This window comes from Populus trichocarpa, chromosome 7, assembly GCF_000002775.5.
Source record: "Populus trichocarpa isolate Nisqually-1 chromosome 7, P.trichocarpa_v4.1, whole genome shotgun sequence".
Taxonomy (NCBI): domain Eukaryota; kingdom Viridiplantae; phylum Streptophyta; class Magnoliopsida; order Malpighiales; family Salicaceae; genus Populus; species Populus trichocarpa.
This window is the reverse complement of record NC_037291.2, coordinates 1187099-1205345: the sequence shown is the minus strand read 5'-3', so window position 1 is coordinate 1205345 and position 18247 is coordinate 1187099. Positions and strand designations below refer to the sequence as shown.

Genomic DNA, 18247 nt, shown 5'->3' with positions numbered 1-18247 from the left:
GTGTTTGTATTTGGGATTTTAACTAACAGAATTTAGATTTAATTAAATATTGGGAAAAAATGAGGTGTGGATTTAAAGATTTGAAAAAGAATGATACTCTTCTTTGCATATCCGAACATTTACAGTAGCATTTGGTTATTATTTTGAAATAAAAAAAATAGTGGTAATGAAACATAAATGTATTTGATTAAAGAAATAAGAATAGAAGCATATAATAAATTTATTTTTTGGATAATTTTAAAATAAAAGGTGTCTTGTTTCCTCTATCTTTTTTTTTTATATATTCTAAAATAATAATCAAATACTACATTAAACCTCTTTTGTAAAATTAAAAAGGAAAAGCAATATACTTGTTTTACATTCTATACTCACAACCCCTTCTTATTTATGAAAAAAACAATAGTAGTTCATTACCAGAAAATTGACAAATACCAACAAAAATAATGATATAATTTTTTCGGTAGTAAATTATGATGAATTTTACCGACATAATATTCTCTCATTGTATCCATTGGTAAACACCGACATAAATATCCCCTTGGTATATTTTGAGAGAATTACAATGGGAAAAGAAAGACCGAAAAAAAAAGAAGCAAAAAGTACAATGATGAGTCATTTTTACAAACAGAGTGAATTTTACCAACAGAATATTTACTCGTTATATCCATCGGTAAGCACCGACGGAAATATTCTCTTAGTATATACCGAGAGAATTACAGTAGGAAAATAAAAAAAGGAAAAAAGAAAAAAACTACAATGATAAGTCATTTTTATAAATAAAATTACTGACAGATTTAAATCCATCGGTAAGTCTGTCTATAATATTTAATTTATGACCTGATGAGCAACCATTATCTCTCCCTCCCTCATTTCTTATTCTTCCTCTATTTTTCTCTACAACAAACAACACCCCCCCAACTACCACCACCTCAACACTTAGTTTATCAACATCCATTTTCTAATTCAAATTTTATTGAGGATTCCCCCACTTCAAATAAGCAAAACTATCCATTTTTTATTTTAACTCAATTTTAAAATATTGATTTTTATTGTATAATTTTGTTGTATATGTATTTTGTTTAGGTATTTGCTTGTTCTATAGCTTTTTTCCATAGAAATTTGTTGTATGAATATATGATTTGTAAATGTTAAGGTTTGTTTGAGATTTTGTAAAATTGTATTTTTTTTATAAATTGATGAGATTTATTTTGAATTTATGACTTAAGTGTTTTGTGATAAAATAAATAATTGCTTAGTTAATGGGTTCATTTTATATTTTTTCAATTTTATTATTGAGTTAAGATTTTTGGTAAATGTATAGAAATTTGAATTTATGTAGATAATTGATAATGAATTAATAATACTATTAAAATAGATTGAATAAGTTAGAGTTAAACCAATATTTTTAAATTTATTTAGTTTATGTAATTAATTAATGCATGTTATCATCAATATTCTATATGTGTTTGATATAAATAATGGATAATCATTCATGAATATATCGAGATTCGCCTAAAGGGTTGTGTATGGTGGATTATTGTAATGGAGTTCGGAGTTTTATCAATTACAAACTATTTAATCCGAGAAATATTAATGGAGGTGGTATTAGATGTTCATGTAAGAGATGTAAATATAAAAAGTTTCTCGATACAGATGTTGTAACAATGCATCTTCTACAAAAAGGGTTCATGAAGAGATACATGTGTTAGTTTACACATAGAGAACCATATGTTCCTCACGAGACCATAGTAGAAATAATGGTTAGGTCAACTTCGAGTTCTAGCAACGTGCATGGAGTTGTAGATGATAATAGTAATCCTTATAGGAATATGATTACACGGCTGCAATGTGAATGAGATGCGTTATGCTAGTCAATATTCAATCGTGGATGAAGAACCTAATCCAGATGTAACCAAGCTTTTTGATCTTTTGGAAGACTCCAATGAACCATTATAGAATGGGTGTATAAATTATAGTAAATTATCGATCCTTGCACAAGTATTCATCATCAAGTCAGATCATGGGTTGAGTGAGACTGATTATTGAAAAAATTATTGAATGGGCGAGAAGCATTTTACCTAAAGGAAATAGGTTAAAAAATAACTTTTATGCTGCTAAATCCATAATGAAACCCCCCGGCCTAGGATACAGAAAATTGATATGTGTTCAAACTTCTGCATGTTGTACTACCTTTAAAATACAAAGTTGACCGAATGTAGAACATGTGAGCATGCTCGTTATAAATCCAAAATTAGCAGGGAAATAACTCTTTTCGCACATAGAAAACTTATATACTTCTCAATCACACTTAGACTTCAAATGATATTCATATCACCAAAAACTGTTGAGCACATGACATGACATCATTCACATGATGTGGTGGATGGAGTGATAGTGCACTCTTCTAATGGTGAGGCCTGGAAACATTTTAATAGAGTGCATCCTTAATTTTTAATAGAATCAAGGAACGTGTGTCTTGGGTTATGTACAGACAGATTCAATCAATTCAGGTTATTTGTTGCTCCTTATTCTTGTTGGTCGGTGATACTCATGATTTATAACTTGTCACCGAGGATGTGTATGAGGTTGAAGTTCATGTTTTTATCTATGGTCATACTCAGTCCTAAAAGTTCGGGTCGAAATATAAATGGTTGTCTTTGATTGTTGATCGATGAGTTGAAGTAGTTTTGGTTACTCGAGGCTTTGACTTATGATGTATCGAGGAAACATAATTTTGTTGCCACGCAAATCGGCGGCTCCGTTTGTTTCACATGCGAAGCGGATGGTAAGATTATTTTTAATAACATCTATTTTTTATTTATTGTTTTTTTATAAATATATTTAACTTACAACAATTTTCTCTTGCTGGCTACAGTTCTTGGACGTGAGTTAAGCCTGATGAAGCTTTTTATGAAAACGCGCGTGCGAAGTGATGACCTCTAAAACCAGGTGCAGTAGCTCGTGGATAGTCAAGCTCAACATTTTGCGGTATGTTGGTTTTCAACCATTTTTTAAGTTATTATTTTTTTGAATTTGCTAACTGTTTTCATGATACATATAACACCCAATTAAAGGAGAGATATGAGGACAATTCTTCAACCTGTCCGGATCTCGATCTGAATTTGTGATTGAAGGCAGGTTCGTCCGATGGACCCGATAGAAATCAGGTGTACGGTCTCTTTAACACTACGGCCAAGGACTTGCGGACAGCCTGCAATGTTTCAGTTGTTGGATGCTAGTAATCGATTTGGAGCACTCAAACTCCAGAGTTCAAGGTGATTTTAGACCAACAAGTTCAAACTTGAACGACCTAACTTGTTTTTTATAATGAGCAACTCAATGTTGAGATGGCCGAACTTAGCTGATTTATAATGAAGATGAGATCACAGATGGGTGGTATATGTGCCCTCTTTTATTGGGCTCACGGTCCTTGTGAAGACCCTCCTCATCCTCCAGCGCCTCTATTCTAAATTAATTGTATTTGAACTTATAAATGTTTAAATTTATAATAAATATTTTATTGTTATATTAATTTATTTTATTTTAATTATTATGTACTTATTTTTAATATATATATATATTATTGACGGTGTTACCGAAGGATTAAGTTTGTTGGTATATTCTAGAGAGTTGAAAAATAATTACTGCAAATGTCACTCCCGCTATTTAATCACCGACAGAATTGCATATGGTCTTTCTGTTGGTTATATGTTAGATTCACCAATGAAAATACCGACGATGAAAAAAAATCATCGATGGAATTATATACAGTTTTTTTGTTGGTAATATATTATATTCATCGATGAAAATATCAACAAAATGAAGCAGGTAAAATGAAAATATCAACAAAATAAAAAAAAATTTAACGGGCTTTTGTGGTCCGTAAATCCATCAATAAACGTATTACTAATAAACTCATCGACAAACCACAAATGATCAATGAGAGGTTTTTTTATAGAACATTTTTATCCATTAATGTCGATATACTAAAAGTATAAATAATGACAGAAAATTTGGTCGGTAGTGGTTATTTTGACCTCAACATGTGAGCTGGTTCACTATATATATAGGTGAAATTGTTCTGTCTTGTTTTCGTTTCATCTCCGTCCAGATTTTGTATGAGAGCTTATATTAAATCATAGTTGCTATTTTGTAAGAAAATCATACATGTTTTTTGTGAATTTGGCAATTAGAACTATGCTGATTCAAATATATTCGATAGGAGGTATATTTGGATGGCCTCCATGTGCCTGATCCAAAAATATCGAAAAAAAGAATAGGAAAGTCATTAATTAATGGGCCTACCTTCTCTCCTTATTTATAGAAAGTCTACACTTGTTTTCAACCTTTCACAAGAGAAAATATAAACTTATTTGATTTCAGCATTGAATAAGTAAACAAATTCTTTTACAAATTGGAGACGAAACCTTCCAAGATAATTTAAGATAATTAAATAAATAAAAAGTGGCCAACTTGTGAAATGTTCGAGACAGGCCACGAAAAAAATCTATATAAAGCCCATGATATCCCTCTCAACTTAGCAGCATCGGAAAGTTGCGAGGAGTAAAGTCTTGTGGATTACACAAAATACAGACTGAAAACATCCATAGGCACCAACACATAAACCATCCATGGATTCTCTTGTCCAATCTTTGCAAGCTTCACCCATGTCTTTCTTCTTGATCGCTATCACTTCACTTTTCTTCTTAGGTCTACTCTCTCGCCTTCGCCGAAGATTGCCATATCCACCAGGGCCTAAAGGGTTGCCACTTGTAGGTAGCATGCACATGATGGACCAAATAACTCACCGTGGGTTAGCTAAACTAGCTAAGCAATATGGTGGGCTATTTCACATGCGTATGGGGTACTTGCATATGGTAACTGTTTCGTCTCCTGAAATAGCTCGCCAAGTTTTGCAAGTCCAGGATAACATTTTCTCCAACAGACCAGCCAACATAGCCATAAGGTACTTAACCTATGATCGTGCCGATATGGCCTTTGCCCACTATGGTCCTTTCTGGCGCCAGATGCGTAAGCTCTGCGTCATGAAGCTATTTAGCCGGAAAAGGGCTGAATCATGGGAGTCTGTGAGAGATGAGGTGGACTCAATGCTTAAGACAGTTGAAGCCAATATAGGCAAGCCTGTGAATCTTGGAGAATTGATTTTTACGTTGACCATGAATATCACTTACAGAGCCGCTTTCGGGGCTAAAAATGAAGGACAGGATGAGTTCATCAAGATTTTGCAGGAGTTCTCTAAGCTTTTTGGAGCATTCAACATGTCTGATTTCATTCCCTGGCTAGGCTGGATTGACCCACAAGGGCTCAGCGCTAGACTTGTCAAGGCTCGCAAGGCTCTTGATAAATTCATCGACTCTATCATCGATGATCATATCCAAAAAAGAAAACAGAATAACTTCTCTGAAGATGCTGAAACCGATATGGTCGATGACATGCTAGCCTTTTATAGTGAAGAAGCAAGGAAAGTAGATGAATCAGATGATTTACAAAAAGCCATCAGCCTTACTAAAGACAACATCAAAGCCATAATCATGGTAAGTACTGATACTCTTTTCTTACAATATCCAATCATCTCACAAAATAACATTTTATATATAAATTAGGTGTAAGGTACTCACACGTACCTATAAAACTTTTTATTTAATATATGATCTCAATATTGCAGTCCAGTTTTTTGTCGTTTCAATTCCAATGAAACAAAAAATCAATAACGTGCAAATCTACACATATCTCTCATTTGTGGGTAGATGAAATTGAAGGAATTACTCATCAATCTAAGTTGATTCTGGCAGGATGTGATGTTTGGTGGGACAGAGACGGTGGCGTCGGCAATAGAGTGGGTCATGGCGGAGCTAATGAAGAGTCCAGAGGATCAAAAAAGAGTCCAGCAAGAGCTCGCAGACGTGGTGGGTTTAGAGCGGCGCGTGGAGGAAAGTGATATTGAGAAACTAACATTCTTGAAATGCGCCCTCAAAGAAACCTTAAGGATGCACCCACCAATCCCACTTCTCTTACATGAAACATCCGAAGATGCTGAGGTTGCTGGTTATTTCATTCCAAAGCAAACAAGGGTGATGATCAATGCTTATGCTATTGGGAGAGACAAGAATTCATGGGAAGATCCTGATGCTTTTAAGCCTTCAAGGTTTATGAAACCAGGGGTGCCTGATTTTAAAGGGAATCACTTCGAATTTATTCCTTTCGGGTCTGGTCGGAGGTCTTGCCCCGGTATGCAGCTTGGGTTATACACACTTGATTTGGCTGTTGCTCACTTGCTTCATTGTTTTACATGGGAATTGCCTGATGGCATGAAACCAAGTGAACTTGACATGACTGATATGTTTGGGCTCACCGCGCCAAGAGCAACTCGACTCGTTGCCGTTCCGAGCAAGCGTGTGCTATGCCCTCTCTAAGGAAGGGAAAAAGGTAAGGGATGGAAATGAATGGGATTCCCCTTCATTCGTGGATTCTATACATAATTGAGGCCATGGTGACAAAGGGTCAATTTGCAGGGTTTTTTTTTTACTTTTATATATAATTGGGTTAAAAAGATTATCTTTACTTTTTATTTTGTACCATTCAAATAAAGCTTGTAAAAGAAATTTTATTTTGATCAAATGAAAGAAGAAGAAGATGAAGAAGAAGAAGAAGAGCTTCCAAATGAGAAAGTGTTCGTGCCTTTTTATTCTTTGGTCTTTCCCACCTCTTCTTGTCCATGAGAAATTGTGCTGGGTTATAACATGATCCAGTCAAAAGATATTAAAGAAAGGAGATGATCTTACCATCCCAGCTACTTTAATATTGAAAAGACATGTACTGGTGCCTCCAAGCAAGCAAACGATTCCTTTCTTGTATACATGCTAAAAAAAAAGTCGAAAACAGCTCCAGCATTAATAAAATAATTAAGAGGTGCTTAGTTTAATGATATTGATGTTTGATACGTGGTGGAGAATGTTTTTTTTTAGATTTATTAAAATAAATTTTTTAGATTTTTGATATTTTTTAATGCTTAACTATATGTTTGAAATTGCGGTGAGTTGAAAATAAGCATTGTTTTTTTATGTAATTTGCATGATATCATAGTTTGAAATTATGTGACTGATGATGTGTGAAATGTTTTAAAACTAATTTAATTTTAATTAACCTATGTTAATTAATATCAGAATAAATTAATCCAAAATCCTATATGTGGTATCATTCCAAGGAAATTAATTATATATGTACGATTTCGAGAAAGAAACCAATTGGAGAAAAGAGAATTGTAACTCAACCATTTTAAAGACTATAAGTTTAGGCGTTAGTGTCATTATCAAGACATGTATAACTCCACATCGCCTGTATTTGTCTCTCTTAATTAATTAATTAATCGGGACCATGAGCTTGATGAAATTAGAGGTGATGCTGCTTAATCAAGCATCATGTGTTCCAAACAGTTTATGGCATGGATGTTCATATTTCCTACACCTCCAAGGGCTTACCACTCACTTCACTTCCCTTTCCTCTTCAATTGATAGCTAGCACCTCTCAGTCACACACCTGAATTATCTACCTTGCCTATCTCCCAAGCATGAAAACAGTACTACTATTCATGCCATAATCAACTTGCAATGCAAGACAAAATGTTTCGGATTGGTATGGTGACGAGGGTAAGGAAAGTAAAAGGGTTTGAATAGTGGAATCGTATAACAATGGTGAAAACGTTGCTTTGGAGTTCATACTGCAAACAAAAGGGATCAAATGCCGAGATAGGCATGTTACAACTTGCAACACCGATGAACATTGATTTGTGAATTGATTTGGGAGCTCGATCTTCTCATTTCTTGAGGTCGTTGCAATAAGCCCAGGACCTCGCTTGCAGCTTTACGTGATCCATGCTTCCACTTCCTTCAAAATGCTTCAAACTATTTGAGGAATTGAAAGTCACATCAGCTTTTATTAGCTATCTTTGCTGGCATTAGGTGCAAGGCTATTGTAAGACAAAAAGGGCAGATTCCCAATGGCTAGAATTTAAAGATTCCAAATAGCATGTTTTTCCAAATCTGAAATATCAACTGGCTACTTCAAATATTCTTACACGCTTGTGAAACCCACACATGAGAAGATAGATTGATAGGCTACGTACACGTGATTGGTCTTAATAAATAAAAAAACATAAGTGTACCTGGCTTTTTATTTTATTTTTATTTTTTTCATCTATTCCAATATTTTTTAAAAGGCCAGAGACATGTGAAAGACAGCATTTAGATGAAAATCGGGGAATATGTTTTTTAACTCTAAAATTTCATATTTCAACTTGTTTTTACCATATTTAGAGGATACCCCAAAACACTTAAAAATTACTCTCGAAAATAAAAATCAATTGAATTAAAACAAACCAAGCTAACCTCTCTACTACTTTTTCACCCTATTTAAAGGCAAACCCACCTTTATTGAACTTTTTTCGAGAAAATAAACCTATTAATACAAAACCCATCATTTTTTATAGTCAAAATGTTGCCAACTGGCTCTTTTTCAGACTCAATGACTAAAATATAAATAAATAAACTTTTAGACTCAGATGAAAATTCTAAAAATTTTAATATCTTTGTGTTTTACATTATACAGTCCTTTCAATTTAAATTTTATCTTTCTACTACAACTTAAAACTTTATCTCATGGAATTAGGTCATATAAGGATTAAATCAAAAGGAAAGAAAAAAATCTAAGGAAAAAAATTAAAAATAAAGAAGAAAATGAAAAAAATAAGATCAACTGCTTCACTATTCATATGAATCGTGAAGTAGTTGGAAAAACTCAAATCTTTAGTGTTTTAGTTAATAACTAGATTGGTGGCTCGTGTTATGCTTTTAGTCCAACCATTTTTTTCCTAACATAAAAAGAAAATGCTCAACTAACACTAGCATTTTAAAAAAGTAAAAAAAAAATAAGTCTCGAGCTGTTAACTTGAGTTGGTTTAATATTAATTTAATAATATGATAGAAAAAAAATAATAAATAAATCTAACTAAAAAAAAGGAAGTTCTTATAACCTTAACCTTTTAATAAATGATTTGTTCATTTAGAGTGTAGCAAACCCCCCACCCCACCCCTTCCTAAGCAAGAGGTTTATGTTTCTCATCGTTTCTCTTTAATTGAAACTCCAAAACAAGAATGAGCATGGTTTTGATTACCCTAATGTGTGTTTAATCATGTAATTTTATCCAAAAAGATGGAAAGACGTTGTGGAATCTAATTAGTGATCATTAATTATTATTTCTTGAAAAATATTAAATTGATATTTTTTTATTTTTAATGGTGTTAATATTAAATATAAAAAAAATCTAAAAACAATATTATTTTAATATATTTGAACTAGAATTTTTTTTGACGCATGCCGTGTCAAAAGCTAATGTGCGCATGACTTGAAAAAATGGAAGATGGGTTAAATCTATTGATTCATGTTATCTTTCTGGGGCAGATCTTGGCGCATGTTTGGTTCCAGGTGTTGTTAGTGATCATATGAAAAACTCAAGGAAACATTAATAGGTAATGACTATGCTGGATGCCACCCTTCACCCACCAATATTAACACCAGTCTCTTCCTCCTCTCTATAGTCCCTTTACTTCTTTTCCGGCTAGTTTGCAGCCTTTACCGAAGCGTACCATATCCATCTGCAGAGGGTACCAACTATAGGTAACATGCTCTTGATGGACCAATTAAACTCAACATGGTCTAGCACTCTAGCTAAACTAGCGACAATATGGTGCAATGTTTCTTCTCCGATCGCCGGAGATATATAGTTCGTCAAATTTTGCAAGTCCGAGATAACATTTTCTCTAATAGACCAGCCAACACAGCTGCCAAATATTTAACATATGATCATTCTGACATTGCCTTTGCCTACTGTGGTCCATTCTAGCGCCAGATGCGTAAGCTCTGCGTCATGAATCTAAAAGTTTGAAGGTATTTAGTTTAAAAAATTTGAAGTGCAGAAAATATTCTTGAAATCCAATTTTGCATACATTTTCGTTGTTGTAATAAAAGAATTTATAATGGCACGCATATATGTGGCAGGATGTGATGTTTGGTGGAACGGAGACAGTGGGATCAGCTATTGAGTGGACATCGGTGGATTTAATGAGTCCGGTGTGGTGGGTCTAGAGCGGCGCATGAGGAGAATGACTTCGACAAGATAACATTCTTAAAATGCACCCTGAAAGAGAACTAGTCCATCCACCAACACCACTTCTCTTACATGAAACCACTGAGGATTCTGAGGTTGCTGGATAACGAAAGCTTTGTTCTTGTTTTTATTATACAGATACAAACAAGGAAAAAAACTTGAATTGTTAATTGAACTTTGTTTCATGTTTTTCATGCAAATAATAGCTTTCAAAAAACAAGCTATTACTTGCCCCCTTCTTGTTATGCAGCAACTGCTTTGAGTTATAAATGTTTACATCAAGATGCGGACTGCGGCAAGACCAACAGCAGAGATGGAAACAAGAGTACCCAGGCAATACTTTATCACTTCATATTTTCCTGCTTCCAATTGGGCCCTCAAACCATGAATTTCCTGAAATTATGACATAGAAAGGGAGGGAGCATGTTAAAGTTGCAAATTGACCAAACCGCATTATCTATATCAATTTCAGTCGGAGTACTCACGCCATCAAGTTTGTTAGTGAGGTTAGTGGTTTCAGCATTCTGGTTTGCTAGCTCCTCCCTTATCCGCCTGGAAAGGTTGTACAACCACGAGAAAATAACTCATGTCGGTAATTTAGTTGTTGGAGAAAAGAAATTTCTGCAGTACATTTCTTACCCTCTTTCAAGATTCAGATCCAACCGTTGACCAGCACTGAGCTTGTCAATTTCATGCCTGAATCACAATCAATGACTTAGCATGAAGAAGATTGGTAACAAGCGAATCCAGCATGCAGGGTAAATACATAAACCTGACCTCAATTCACTGCGCATCTTCTCGATATCATGCCGGAGTTTTTCAGTCTCATGTTGCAACAAAGAAAAATGGTGTTCCTGCAATAAATATTGTTCAGATAACATAAACAAAAAGGCATGGAAACACTAGTTAGATTGCAGCCCCCCCAACATTCAAAAGCAAGCACCAGGAACTGATGTTAGGATACTTTTAAATTTTTTCTCAAAGATTGGACCAGACAACTAGCAAGAAAATAAGGTTAGCACCAAACATACCTCCACTTTAAGGAGTCTCACAAAGTTATCTTTCAAACGTAATCATTGCATTTTAAGAGGAATGGAAAAAAAGATTCTCAATGCTCTTTGGATTTTTTTTCTTTTACCATAACAGCGCAGTTCAATTTTTAGGGACACCCAATTGATTGAATGCACAAAGAAGGGCTATCCTGTTCAACATGGAATTAATCAATTGTATTAGAAGGTATCAGAATCCAAATGAAATTCTTCTAGCACTCATTCTTCATGAAGAAAATAAGCATAACTACTATAATAGGGAAGAGACAACTCCTAGTTACAACCAATGTTTCAAAGAGACAGAAGGGCCAATTATACATCAGAACACGAATGCCAAAGATTGAGCAACTGAATTAACATACTTGAGCACTCATTGAATTTTCCACGGTCTTCATATAAGCAAACTACTCTTAATACTGACACTATTAGCATCAATCAGCAATATTTATAAAGTCCAGCTGCAGAACATCAACAAAACAATGCCAGACTTGCAATTGCTCTTGAACCCAACAAATTTCATATCCAGCTAAAATCTCAACAAATTCACATCTGAAAACAACATTAAAAAGCTAGTGAGTACCTGCGAGCTTTGGACTTCAGATTTGAATTTTGACAAGCTGGTTTCTTGAATCAATGAATTCTACCAACAAAACCAGACATAAAATAATTACACAGGTTCAACAAAAAAAATGAAATGAAAATACAGTTATAACATAAACAAACTCCTTGCACAAATAGCTCATTTGAAATCGAGCTACATCAAATATCAATTGATCCATGTCAACATAACAGAAAAGAGCAAACGTAAAACTACCACGTAAAGAACCTACCTTCTGCATCTCTTCCTTTGAGACAACTGAATGAGACACATTCTCCAAGCTATCATTCAAAACTCCAGTTATAGCAGCTGTTATCGCCTCAGCTTGCTTCAAAGGCACACCCTGCGACTCCAATCTTCTAACCTAAACCCAAAAAACACACCACATCATTTGACAAACATTCAACCTTTCATCACAAAAAAAAAAGCTTACAAAACCACATTCGGCTTCCAAGCATTAAACTTTCAGTTTTCTCATTGTACCATTCATCTCCAGTACTCAAATTTTAGTATTCTTCGATCAATCATCTCGTAGGCCCCACGTTGTACCAACCCACCAACCAAGAAATATGCACGCGAATTATTTATAATATGAAACAAATTATAGCAATTAAAACTCCCTGCAGTTTTTTTTTTCCCAGTTCAATAATAAATTCAGCAATGGTGTTTCTTGAGTTATATTACTATTAAATTTCCTTGCCGCAATTTTATAAGAAAATGAGAAATTAACATGGAAACAAATGCAACCCATTAATGTAAATAAGAAAAAGGAAAAGGGTTTGTTGTAAATAACAACTTACGAGGGCTAATGTATCAACAAGAAATAATCTCCTGCCATTAGAGTTGACAAGCTGAGAAATATTCCTATTTTGAGAAATCAAACCCAAATTTGAAGGAGAAACAGCACCAGATCCTCCCCTACCAAAACCAATACCTCCTGAATTGCTTCCAAATTGATAACCCACAACACGCCTACAAGCAGCAGAAGCAGCAGCAGCCATTCGAATAATTGAAAACCAAATCCTTAAAAAATTCGTCTTCCAAGCTCTATAAAATTCCTCTTCAAGAGGGATCAAAGAAAATTAGTCAAAAAGATAAAAAAAAAAAAAAAACACTTCAAGCGCTAATTATATTCAGAAAATTATCTTTTACTTTACCTGCTTGTGCAAGACCGAAATAAAATTGCAAAGAGACAGAATTATTATATAACTTTTTTTTTCTTTGTAGTTGATAATAAAAGGCAGAGAGGGAGAGAGTTGGCGGTTGGTTCTTTCAAGGAACGGAGAAAGAGAAGGGATGGGAAGGGAAGTTAAGTTTTTTAAATGTTACTAATTGCTTGCTTTCCTTCCAACGTCCATTTCTTTAACTATAGAATTTGTGCTTCAAGAATTTATTTTATTTTATTTTTTTAATTAATTATAGTAGTTTCTATTTTCTAAATTAAGGAAAGTCCTATCCTAAGCTTCTTAAAATATTTAATTTATTGAATTGTGATGAATTTTTTTTATGGTGAATTTAGAGAGAGTTTTGAGTAAAATTACTGGAAATTTTAGGGATTTAGCTTACAATCGATAACAATTGCCAACTGTGTCAGAATTTTAAGACAGTTAACATTCGGTAACAAAGACAGCTATGATTTGTCATTGAAGTACACAATGAAGAGGCAACATTATCAACATCAATTTTTTTTTTAATGGTACAATACTTGATTTTGGTGTGATTTTTTTTTTTTAGTTTAATATGGGTGTCCGGGCCAGTTTGCGCGTACCTCGACTAATTCCACGGGCCCTGAAGTTAACGACCATGTAAGCCTCCAGTGGCCATCATATGAGCAACCACAGGGCTCGAACCTGAGACCACAGAGGAAGCAAACCTCTTGGTCCCAAGCTCTTAACACTGGGCCACCACCTAGATGGTTTTAGTGTGATTTTGATTGGTTCGGTTTTAATCGAACCAGAATAAATATTAATTTGATAAAATTTAATTAGTTGTGTTTGGTTGCTTATGATCTAGTTAGATCTATTTCAAACCGGACCCGATTCAAGAAAATGAAATAAAACAGTTAATCTATATGACAGTTGACCCTGTAACCTAAGTAATTCAAGCCTCATATAGGATCAGCTTCTGGATCGAGTCTCGTGACTGTGTGTGTGTGAAACTGAAATATGGAAAAAGTAATATAGTAAACAAACAGATCCTTCAATTATAGGCACGTTATTTAAAAGAGAAGGATCCACGTTCTAAATAATGAAGAGGAAAAGGTTGAAAGGATAACACGATAAGCCTTCTTTATGGTTGAAAGTTTGAATGGGCTTCGTCTAAGCTTTGAGTTGAAAGCTTAAGCCGAGGTTGTCATCTTCAAAACTCCAAAGTTTTTTCAGATAAGTATTGTTAACTTGTTTTTCTGGTAAGATAGAATTTGCGTGTGAAGAAAAAGCTCAGAAGAAAACCTTGCATCTTTCATCTTGCATCTTCAAAAATCAAAGTTTAGGACCTAATTTTCAGACGAAAATTAGGTCATTATGCATTCAGAAGACAAGGCTTGCAATCTTATCTTTATTTATCATGTCAAGTAATTCAAAATGAAACCATTTGTTTTTTAAATTACAGGCATAGAAATGTGTAGTGCAGTCATTAGGAAATGAACAACATTATCACCAAGAATTTTAAGATCAGCTCACTGTATCACACAAAAAGAGCCTTTTGTCACCCTCACTTACCCCAGCCCGGGCTTTAAATACAATAGATGACATTAACTATAAAAATCGTGTCCAGGTGAATGGATAACAGCATCTTCATCGACTACCTGCAACACTGTTTTATTGATACGAGGGAAGGGTGTTGAGGGGTTTTAAAAGGAGTAAAAGTGAGCGCTGATCAGAAAGCGGACTGCACAGGTTAGGATAAAGCATGTTTTTACATCACCAGGCCAACTCTCCTCCTCCATGCATCAATTCAAGTGTGTATGACCTACTTCGGTCGCCTTCTGTAAGGGTACAAAATATCATCCACACTGTCTTTTATGTAAATCCCCACTCTTCGCATGTTCCTGGCCACCCCTGATGCAACAAGGCCTGAATTCCTCATATACCTGCAGTTTTGTAAGTGTCATTAGTATATTGACAATCATTATTCACAAACAATCAACACTGTTTGCTTGCTTGCCTGCTGAAGAAGTCATCCGCTGGGGAACTCGCTGGTTTCTGTGCTCGGAGCTGAGGCAATTCACGTGCAGGCTGAGGCTGAGGCAATTCACGACCATCTTCAAGAAAACAATTGCCAAAAGTTATGGTGAGATATGAACAGTGAAGTGATTTACCATTCCAGAAAATGCTTGAACTACAAAAATGTAATTGATGTCTTTAGGAAATATCAAAGAATGCACCAATTTTGAGACCATTTGAGATTTTGCTGGGAGGATTCTCTTTCATTTTTTGTTGTCCGAGTTTACCATAAAAAAGGTCCTTATACAATTACAATTCCACCAAAATGGTTCCTAAGAAGAATCAGACAATTTCGCATGAAGCACTGCTGTTCAAGACCGGGATTTGACAAATCTTGATCCCAAACCAAAGACCACTGGCAGGGTCCTGGCCAATGAGTAGCATGGAAACTTATTCATTGTTGGGATCAAGAGCTTATTGAAACATTTTGCATTTTTGTGCTTCAATATCTTGTTGTAAAGACAAGTAGTAAAAAAAATAAAACAAAAATGCTTAAATATATAATAAAGATAACATATATGAAACATATATGAAGATTCATGTAATAAAGAGAGAATGGGATCATCCTCTAATAGAGTTTCAATGATGGTGGAACAATCTGTTTAAATATATAATAAGAGGACAATGACATGAATAGCCCTTGTTTTGACCTTACACGAGAACTGAAAAATCAGATTTGTATGTCTGAAATAACTTGAGACAGAATCAAACAGTTAAACCCTACAATTTGCACATCAGGAAATGTGCCTGGAGAATTTGACTTCACTAAAATGAGCATGCAATAACATGCAGCATAACCACAACTATTTGCTTACCTTCTTTATGGTGGATATGAGCCGGAGCAGAAGCACTTTCTGCAGTAGCAACTCTTCTATCCACCAAAAGCTGAAAAAACTTGTGTTAGTCAGATCACCAAAAGAAAGGATAAAACACGAGAGGTAGTGGTTTTATTATTCCTTGCCCATTCAAGCAACTTGTCACTTGGACAGACAAATCCAAAGAAGCAAGTCACATCAAAGGTTCACAAATGACAAAGCCCATATACAACAGGTAATAGTAATCATAACGAAAGTTACTGCGAGAGCGCAGTTACTAATTATTTGCACTAAGTTATTGGGGGAGTATGATCACAAAAACTGCTATACAACTTCAAAATTATTTGAAAACAATAACATCCATGAAAGTTAAAAGGCATAAGCCACTAATAATTAAACAAAATCAAGCACAGGCACACACACAGAGAAAGAGAGTGAGGGAGCATACCTCAAGACCTACACAGACTGGAAGTTCTTTTTTTGCCACTTGCTTATCAGTTGAGTGGTCTTTATTTGAATAAAGAGAGTACCCAGCACAACCATAATAAAAATCTGAAAGAACCCTTCCATCTTTTGAAGCTTCTACCTCAGATTGTCCAACATAATTAGGAACTGGCCATAAAACTCAGATATCAGCACTTATCAAAAGGCACCAATATTCAACAGCAACAACATGCATATAACTACTGAAATTATCAAACATCTCGGAAATCGACCAAGTAAAAACTACATAATTAGCAATGGCAGTGTAGGAATTCCTGCCATACACAGTTGCACTTGGAAACAAATAGATCTCCTAACACTCAGTATGTCGAGGTGAACAACTGAGAAATAAGTTGCCATCTACACTAGATATAAAACAATGCACCACATTCCATGCATTAAGCATATAGTCTCTTGCATAATCCGACCCCCATCATATTCATTACATGCCTTTCTACAACTGAATTAAATTTTACACTCAACTAATCAAGAATAAAAGTTACATTGTAAATCCAAACCAGAACACGTGTTACTTTGTTACATCAAACAAAGATCACAAACACACAACACTCAGTTTTCAACATAAATAGCAATGGCAGTGTAGGAATTCCCGCCATGTATAGATGTAATTAGAAACCATCAACATGAAGTTATTTTCTCCAATATCCCCAAAACAATTAGCTCTCCCAGCACTCAGAATTTCATAACGAGTGCAGAACATAAAACAGAACAGATAGAGCAATGCACCACAATTGAAGCACTAAGCATATAGGCCACATTTGGTCACTTTGGATCAGGAATGGAATGGGAATCCCTCAGCAACTTTGTTTGGTTCAACCAAAAACAAGGATTACGATTTCACAAGAGACAAGAAATTGTATTGCAAAGGGATAAATCACTTCCTTTCTTTAGTAATAATATTAAAACTGCAGAAGTTGATATGAATTCAGAAAAAATCAAAGCGTGTTTCTATTTGGAACAGAATCGAAATCCTATTCCCAAATCCCTAGTGAAACAAATGTTGGCAATAATGTAGTATCGAGGCTCAATACGGTTGATGAAAACCAGTAAATAAGATCAGCAACGATATTCTATCCTGCACCCCTTTTTCGACGATTAATTTCCAATGTCTCTGTTTCCAGCCACTATTTATCAAATTGAATGGACAGCTATCATATTAGTTATTTGCCTTCCTACAACTGGATCAAATTTACTCAAGCTAATCAAGAAATTGTGCATTGCTATTCCTAACCCTTATTCATTCAAGTAACAAAGACCATATATCTTTCAAAAGAAAGAAGCTAATCTAAGCAAAGCATTTTCTTGTTTAACTTTATGCCATAATCACTGGCAAAAAAGGCAAGTTTCTTTCCCCTAATTTCTTCAAATGTACAGAGAGACGGACAGACAGACACTACACCTCTCAAATTTTGAACCTGAAATCTAGCCTTACAAAAAAGAACCCGCCTTCCCTTTTCTCTCATTCTTTTCAAGAACCCAAAAAAATCCAGACCTAAACATCCCTTCCCCTCTATAAATCACAAAAAAAAAATCTTGAATAAAGATTGGGAATTGGAATTGAGAGACTAACTTTGGCGGAGAGTACGGGGGATGCCAATACATCGAGGATTAGTGACGTTAGATTTGAGAGTTGAAGAATAATAAAGATACCCTTTGCATGATTTCCCTTTCAAATTAGAACCACCACCACCACCACCTTGATTTTGGATTTGTTTTAGTTTCTCGTTTTCTCGCTTTTTCTCTTCTCCTTCTACTTTATTACCCTCCATGCCTCCGCCTAGGGCCGCCTCTCTCTCTTCTTTGTGTTTTCCTGTTTCTGTCATGCCGTCTCTCTTATTTGTTCGCCCCGTCTCTCTTATTTGTTCGCCCAGTGA

General features: G+C 34.8%; 3 protein-coding genes across 4 annotated transcripts; 1 reads left to right on the top strand and 2 right to left on the bottom strand.

Annotated features, from left to right (window-relative positions):
• Positions 1 to 4368: 4368 nt before the first annotated feature.
• On the top strand, positions 4369 to 6689 carry LOC7480159 (cytochrome P450 84A1). The gene is made up of 2 exons (XM_002310252.4): positions 4369 to 5555; positions 5814 to 6689. Exons 1-2 carry the CDS (start codon positions 4632 to 4634, stop codon positions 6432 to 6434), a joined length of 1545 nt encoding a protein of 514 aa, XP_002310288.2. The 5' UTR covers positions 4369 to 4631; the 3' UTR covers positions 6435 to 6689.
• Positions 6690 to 10287: 3598 nt separating this feature from the next.
• Positions 10288 to 13183, bottom strand: LOC7495525 (protein FMP32, mitochondrial). 2 transcript variants are annotated; one of them, XM_002310802.4, is made up of 8 exons: positions 12988 to 13183; positions 12631 to 12877; positions 12063 to 12194; positions 11813 to 11872; positions 10961 to 11037; positions 10823 to 10879; positions 10669 to 10735; positions 10288 to 10576 (listed from the first exon to the last, which is right to left on the bottom strand). In XM_002310802.4, exons 2-8 carry the CDS (start codon positions 12829 to 12831, stop codon positions 10457 to 10459), a joined length of 714 nt encoding a protein of 237 aa, XP_002310838.2. In that variant the 5' UTR covers positions 12832 to 12877; positions 12988 to 13183; the 3' UTR covers positions 10288 to 10456. The 2 variants fall into 2 exon arrangements, with proteins under 2 accessions (XP_002310838.2, XP_024460974.1); XM_024605206.2 differs by having other exon boundaries at positions 12631 to 12890; positions 12988 to 13182.
• A 1185-nt stretch (positions 13184 to 14368) lies between these two features.
• On the bottom strand, positions 14369 to 18234 carry LOC7480160 (uncharacterized). The gene is made up of 5 exons (XM_002310803.4): positions 17944 to 18234; positions 16318 to 16481; positions 15870 to 15939; positions 14996 to 15092; positions 14369 to 14921 (listed from the first exon to the last, which is right to left on the bottom strand). The coding sequence occupies exons 1-5, from the start codon at positions 18194 to 18196 to the stop codon at positions 14801 to 14803; spliced, it is 705 nt and encodes a 234-aa protein (XP_002310839.1). The 5' UTR covers positions 18197 to 18234; the 3' UTR covers positions 14369 to 14800.
• Between the last annotated feature and the right edge of the window lie 13 nt (positions 18235 to 18247).